Source organism: Tenrec ecaudatus, chromosome 16 (assembly GCF_050624435.1).
Source record: "Tenrec ecaudatus isolate mTenEca1 chromosome 16, mTenEca1.hap1, whole genome shotgun sequence".
NCBI lineage: Eukaryota > Metazoa > Chordata > Mammalia > Afrosoricida > Tenrecidae > Tenrec > Tenrec ecaudatus.
Window position 1 is genome coordinate 74,535,586 of NC_134545.1, and position 7,066 is coordinate 74,542,651.

The 7,066-nt window shown below is 48.1% G+C and overlaps 1 protein-coding gene across 1 annotated transcript; it reads left to right on the forward strand.

The window, feature by feature from the left end:
- The first annotated feature begins 1,403 nt into the window (after positions 1 to 1,403).
- IFIT5 (interferon induced protein with tetratricopeptide repeats 5) lies at positions 1,404 to 6,526 on the forward strand. The gene is made up of 2 exons (XM_075533542.1): positions 1,404 to 1,920; positions 3,681 to 6,526. Exons 1-2 carry the CDS (start codon positions 1,916 to 1,918, stop codon positions 5,122 to 5,124), a joined length of 1,449 nt encoding a protein of 482 aa, XP_075389657.1. The 5' UTR covers positions 1,404 to 1,915; the 3' UTR covers positions 5,125 to 6,526.
- Positions 6,527 to 7,066: the final 540 nt, after the last annotated feature.

The following is a 7,066-nucleotide window of genomic DNA, read 5'->3' on the forward strand; positions in this document are numbered from 1 at the left end:
GGAAAAAAAAAAAAAAAAGAACACCCGGAAACGTTTTTCAAACACAGGAGCTCTATCTACTAAGTTTTCTTTAAATCACTGGTAAGGAGGAAATTCTAGGTCAATTTTTCCAGGCACAATAAATCTCTCAGGCCCTTTAGCTCACTCAAGAGAATTTCTAGGGTAACACACCACAATGTAGTACTTTGACTGTGGACCACAGGCCCACCACACCAGCATTGCCTCTCTCACCTTAGCTCTTATGATTTCACCCCTCTGCTCACTTCACTCCACCATACGGTCCAGGCAAACCAAAGATGGTCTCCCCTCCAGATCTCCCCAGGTACTTTTTTCTCCACTTGGAACGGCCCCATATCGTGTCATTCAGAGCTTGCCCCTCCACCTTCTTCAGATCTTTGTGCATCCGTCACTTTTGTGGTGAAATTTTCCCTCACCACCAACTTCATCATTGTACCGCAAACACCCCACGTAAGAAGCCTCCCAGTAGCCATCTTCTGCTTTATTTGAGCACCAACCAACAAGCAATGTTTATTTGTTTATCTTTATCTCATCATGCTAGCATTCCATGAGGCTAGAGCCCTTGCCTGTTTTAGTCACTGCTAGCATTGGCAATACGATTCTTCAGAGGGGCAGTTTGCCCTAGATGACCAGCCTAAACAGTGGCCGTCAAACTCAACCAGGGGCACCACGAAAGAAAGGCCTGGCAGTCTGCTGATGTAAAGATCACAGCCAAGAAGCTCTCTAAAGCCCAGGTCTTTCTGTAACACCTGGGATGGCCATGAGGCAGAAGGACCTACATGACAGGACATTCCCTGGGTGATGTAAATGGTTGACATGCTTGGGTGCTAAGAGAAGGTTCTGACACCTCCCTCCACCGCCCCCCTCCCTCCACATGCTTTACTATAAACGTACTTGATGGAGAAAAGGGCACAGGTGCCCAGGATGGCAAGCAGTCTCTTGGTTGCATGAAAAACGAAAAGCAATGGCTTCGGTTTCCATTTAGGGTACAGAAAGTTGGAAGCTTATCACTGCCACCCTTAGACCATAGACAATGTGGATTGGCCCTCTATTCTTTGTATTAATACATGATGTGAAGATGTTAAGCCAAGCGGCACTTTAACTCAGTAAGGAAAGAGAAGTTAGAACTGAAGGATTTCCTAAATCCAAGGACCCCGGTGTGCTGCAGATGGGAAAATTCCCATCTAAAGACACATCATCATCTCAGGACTGGAGTGATAGGACCAACGCCCATCCCCCCCAAGAAGCAAAACCCTGATTTTTTCTGGGGAAGACTGGGTAGGGAAGTAGTTTGTGGAATGTGGAACCCAATTGGCGGACGGCACTCACCCAGGGAGTAAAACTCACTCCCCGCTAGCCAAAAGGCCGATCTTTACATTTCAAAGGACCTAAAACTCCACAAACCACTAACCTGCTACCGTCCTCGGTCCCCTGAAACCCTTTATGGCTCAGGGCGCAGTTTGTGTTTCCACTGAGTGCTGCCCTGCTGGAGCTGTAGTACCCCCTTCATCAAATTCCTCTTATCTCTGCCCGGGGACATAGAGCTTCTCCTCTGGCACTGCAAATTCACGGCCCAACCAACCCGTGCTGTTGGCCAGCAGCTCTTCTTGGACCTCGAGCGTGGCCCTGACTCAGCGTCCTTTAAGTTTCGGTTTCCTGGGCCCGACGGGCATCCGATTCACTTTCTAGTTGCGTCTTCCCGCTGTGGTCCCGACTTTCACAAAGGCAGCCCCGGTGGCAGACCCGGCGCGCACACGCCTCCACGCGAAGCCCGCGCCCCACCGCGCCGCGCGCCCCGGACACGCCGCGCCCGCGGCCCGGCTGCGGGACAGCCCTGGTGCGGGGAGAACGCCCGGCGACCGCCGCCTCCCGGGACGGCCAGGCGAGCCCGGCCACCATGGGGTAAGGGCTCCCCGCCCCACCTCCCCGGCCCGGCCCGGCTTAGGCCTTTGTTCCAAAGCGCCGCTGCCACCGGGGTCCGTTTCCCCCGGAGCGCCGGCCTCCCTGCGCCCGGCAGCGGGGCGTCTGCGTTGGGAACGCGGCGCGGGCGCCCTGTCCCCGCCCCGCGGCTCCCAGCGCCGCACAGGGATGACGGCCGGCCCGGCTCGGCTCGGCTCGACTCGGTTCGGTTCGGCTCGCGGGCCGGCGGGCGCGCGTCCGTTCGCGGCGCCTCCCCGGGGCGAGCGCGCCGCCGGCGCCCGCGGAGCCTGGCTCTGCCGACCACGCTCCCGCGGGCCGGTTCCGGGGGGCTTGCCCGCGGCGCGGGTCTCCAGGGCCCGCCGCGCCCCTCGCCGTCCCTAGGCTGCCGCTGCCTTTCCCTGGGCGTTGGCCCGCGGGGCGTCACCCATGCGGGCTCCTGCCATTTTGCCTTCCTGATTTCAGACCCAACGGGTCGCATTGGCAGTGTCCCCGTCCTCCCAGCCTCCTTTGCACCATGGCCAGATGGCTACTGACCCGCCAAAGCCACTATTTTCGGAGAATTCCTGGTCCGTCGCCTTAATAGTCTGCGATGGTCAGGTCGTTCTCTGAAAGCATCTCGTACGCCTGGGGACCAGCACCGTCTCTGCTTTAGTGACCCACCCCCTTGTCACCCAGAATGAGAGCTGGCGCTGCCCACCCAGAGGCGGCCCTTTGTTCTCAGTCCGCACCAGCACCCCCAGCCCGTACTGACTCGATGGCAGTGGGAAGCAGTCCCTGGAGAAGGACGTCGTGCTTGCTTAGTAAAGTCCAGGGCCAGACAACAAGGCCCTCCACTAAATGGATTTCGTAGTGGCCGCAACAATGGGCGCAAACATAGCAACAATTGTCAGGGTGTCTCTTGGAACTGTGAATGGGTTCGTTGGAATAATGGGTGCAGAAAGAGTGGCCTTTCTTCCCCGTATCCATGTCTTCACCTCTTAGTCACCCTTCCGTCCCCACCTGTTGTGTTTTCATCCTTCATTTTAGTGAAATGCTCTCTCTCAGCGAGCTCCCTCAGCTGTCATTCTGCCAGAGAGCTCTGCTCTGTTCTCATTTTCTCAACCAATGCAACTGTCCTGTCGCCTCAAATGTGCTCCCCCCCACCTGATTTCTCACCTTCTGCATCTTCTTCTTTCCCTTCCCTACTTATCATACCGAAGGGAAATACTTATATTAATTATTGAATAGGTATCGATTTATTTTTTCTTCGTCTTCAAAGCTGGTTCAATAGACAGCTTTAAATTCCCCGGAGGTGTACTGACTGTCAACAGGAAATCAAACAACACCAAATACAAAGTCACCAGACTCCTGGTAACCTCATGTTCCGCAGAGTAGAAATGTGTCCCCTAGGGGTCTTCTGCCTGTGGTTTTTCTTTTGCATTGCAGCCAGCTGAGTGGGTTCCTAACGGCCAACGTGTAGGCTACATGAGTGCAGATTATTTGTGCCCACAGAACGCCCCGTCACTTCCCAGGATTGTTTTGCAATCCACCACAGGAATTCCATGAGTCATTCCTAGGCCCTGATGGTGCATAGGAAGCCCTAGAGTTACAGGCGCTCACTTGTGACAGTGGTTTAACCGGCCCATTATATAAAAGATTAGACTGGGGTTTATGCAAAGAAGGGTTTGTAAGGTTTGGAAGTGATTGTTTCCTTAGTGATTTTTCCCCCCCAACAAATTAAAAAAGAATTTTATCTTTGACAGTGAAATTCCGAGGAATTCCTTGAAGGCCATCCTGTTGGAGTTAGAATGTCACTTTACTTGGAATTTACTGAAGAAAGACATCGATCTGTGTGATGTGGAAGATTCAATTGGGCAACAGCTGGAGTTTCTTACTACAAAACCCAAACTAACTCTCTATAACCTATTGGCTTATGTGAAACACCTGAAGGGCCAAGATGAAGAGGCCCTAAAGAGCTTGGAACAAGCAGAAGAAATCATCCAGCAAGAACACTCAGGCGAAGAAGACGTGCGAAGTCTAGTCACCTGGGGAAATTACGCGTGGGTCTATTATCACATGGGCCAACTTGAAGAAGCTCAGAAGTACATAAACAAGGTAGGGAAGGTCTGTAAGAAACGGGCCAGTCCTTGTAACTATACGTTGGCGCGCCCTGAGATCAACTGTGAGAAAGGGTGGGCGCTCTTGAAATTTGGAGGGAAATATTACCAAAAGGCTAAAGGAGCTTTTGAGAAGGCTCTGGAAGCAGAACCTGACAATCCAGAATTTAACATTGGCTATGCCATTGCGGTCTATCGGCTAGATGACTCTGACAGGGAAGGGTCTATAAAGAGCTTTTCTCTGGGCCCTTTAAGGAAAGCTGTTGCCCTGAACCCCGACAACTCCTACATTAAGGTTTTCCTGGCCTTGAAGCTTCAAGACGTGAATGCAGAGGCTGAAGGAGAAAGGTACATTGAAGAAATCCTGGACCAAATATCAGCCCAGCCTTACGTGCTTCGTTATGCAGCCAAATTCTACCGGAGGAAAAATTCCTGGGACAAAGCCCTGGAGCTTTTAAAAAAGGCCTTGGAGGTGACCCCCACCTCTTCTTTCCTGCATCACCAAATGGGGCTCTGCTACAGGGCCCAGATGATCCACATCAAGAAGGCCGCGGGCAACAGGCCCAGAGGAAAGGAGAAGGCGAAAATGGAAGAGCTGATTGCCTTTGCTACATTTCACTTCCGAGCGGCGGTGGAACGCGACTCCATGTTTGCCTTTGCCTACACAGACCTGGCCAACATGTACGCAGAGGGAGGCCAGTATAGGAGCGCTGAAGACGTTTTCCAGAAAGCCCTTCTGCTGGAGAACATTACCAACGATCACAAACAACAGATCCATTACCACTACGGCCGCTTCCAGGAATTCCACCGCAGGTCAGAAAAGACTGCCATTCTTCATTATGTAGAAGCCTTAAAGGTCAAAGAAAGATCGTCCCTGTGCCCCAAACTGACAAGTGCCGTGAAGAAATTAGCTTCCAAGAGACTTGGTCACAATGCCTTCGACGTGCAGAGTTTAAGTGCCCTGGGGTTCGTCTGCAAGCTGGAGGGGGAGCAGAGGCGAGCTGCCGGGTACTACGAGAGGGCTCAGAAGATGGAGCCCGACAACGTGGAATTCCTCGCTGCTCTCAGTGAGCTGCGCCTTTCCATTTAGATGCCTTCTCTGGGAAACTGACCACAGCCCCGCCCTTCTCCCATGTGGGCCTTTTGTATTTCATCATAGACCTCATATTTCATGAGTGGGTATTGTGTACCAGGCATTGTGCTAAATGCTTCAGATACATTCGGATGAATTTTGATTCTTTTCTTTCTTTGATTTTCAGTAATACTGTAGTTCAATCGGAGACGGTGACATTCAGCTATTATAACTTTGAAAAATGATGTGATTGTTAGGACTATATACTCCATCTTTCCTAATTATACTAATTTTCTGATTAAGTTTTATCAAATTTCCCACATTATATTTACTCATGAAGTAATTATGAGCCTATAGAAGCTTTTGACATCTAGGTCAGGAATAGGCTTTTAGAAGTACAAAATTACTAGTTCTTAACCAATGGTTGGGAAAAATAAAACCTTTCACTTACAGATGTTCTAACTTTGATCAGGATATGTAACCATCAACCTGTTAGCCATCTACCGAATTTTCTTCATTGGGAAAGAAAGTTTTATAATAATAAAAAATTTGTTGTCTTTGATAAGACTTCAATAAAAGCAACAACAAAAAAAGTTAGAGCAGGAGGAAAAAGGCTTCCTCACACTTTAAATATCTTCAGAATCTCAGTGATTCATAGGAAATGACAACTGTCTCTGAAGTGTCCACAAGTATCTAGAAACAGCTATGAGGAACAAAAGGAATTATGGAAAATAGTTAGTTTCAAATGTCTCTGGTTTTTAAATGAGAATAAACCTACACTAATATCCCTTCCAATCAAAATCAACATCTTTCTATTAAAAACGTTGCCCTAGAAAGCAGACCAGTTAGGAAATTGGGGAACTGATAAATGGGTGAAGGAGATCCTCCTAGACTACCTCCCTAGACTACCAAAGCTTCCATGTGATTGTTTTCGGTCTGGCCTGGTGTGTGCGACCATTTCCGACCTTCAGCGAATTGTTGTAGGGACCTTGGCGGAGCTTTTTCTTTTGGCTAATATTTTCAGAACAGCATTTTCTGCTGTGTCCCCTGGGAATAATTACACTTACCTTTTAGCTTCAATGTCTACCTGGCGGGGTTGCTGCTTGACTGCTAGGTGAAGGGACTTTTTATATTGGGATATTATGTGCGGCTTCTATACTATTGTTCCTTTCATTGTAGACCCTGTCATGAGAGTCACCACCATCGTATTAATGGAAAAGTTTGCCGTGTCATCTAAATTCTTCCAACCTGAAATGTAGCCCTGAAAATTACTGTGTGTGTTTGGTTTTGTTTCCAATTTTACCTTTTGCAAAAGGAATGAATTCTTACTGTAACATTTCAGACAACACAGAAGCATATAAATTTAAAAGTAAGATCCCTCTTTACCCTATACCCCCAAGATAAACTGTTAACAATTCAATTTGTATACTTCCAGATTTTTTTTCTATGCATATACATACATACACCACAGTTTAGCTCATACATTACATTTAAGGAGTGTTCTAATTTTATTCAAGCTCTTGCTGCTTTTGGATACTTTGCACATTTCATTTGTTGATTTAAAAGGAAGAATAGGAAAGAGAATGAATGATCTTTATTCAAGAATTGCAAAAGTGTCTAGACTGAAGTCGACCTCTCAGAAGAAATCTGTCATTTTTGGCAAATATTTTAGAATATTTCCTAGCAAAGCAGATCACCCCCAGCCCCCACTGAATATACTATTACAGTTAAGATTATACTCCTGACTAGGGACTTCACATGTAATCAAATACAGTTACCCATGCAACCATACCACAGATATAACTATGAAGTCTGTATATTTAAAATAATATTGGGCATCGAGGCCTATTAAGTGACGAAGAATACAACTATCACATATTAAACTAAAATGAATATGTTGTCTATAATAACTTAAAATTTTGTCAATAATGGGGCTTGCTCTCTTAAAATGCAGAAGGTA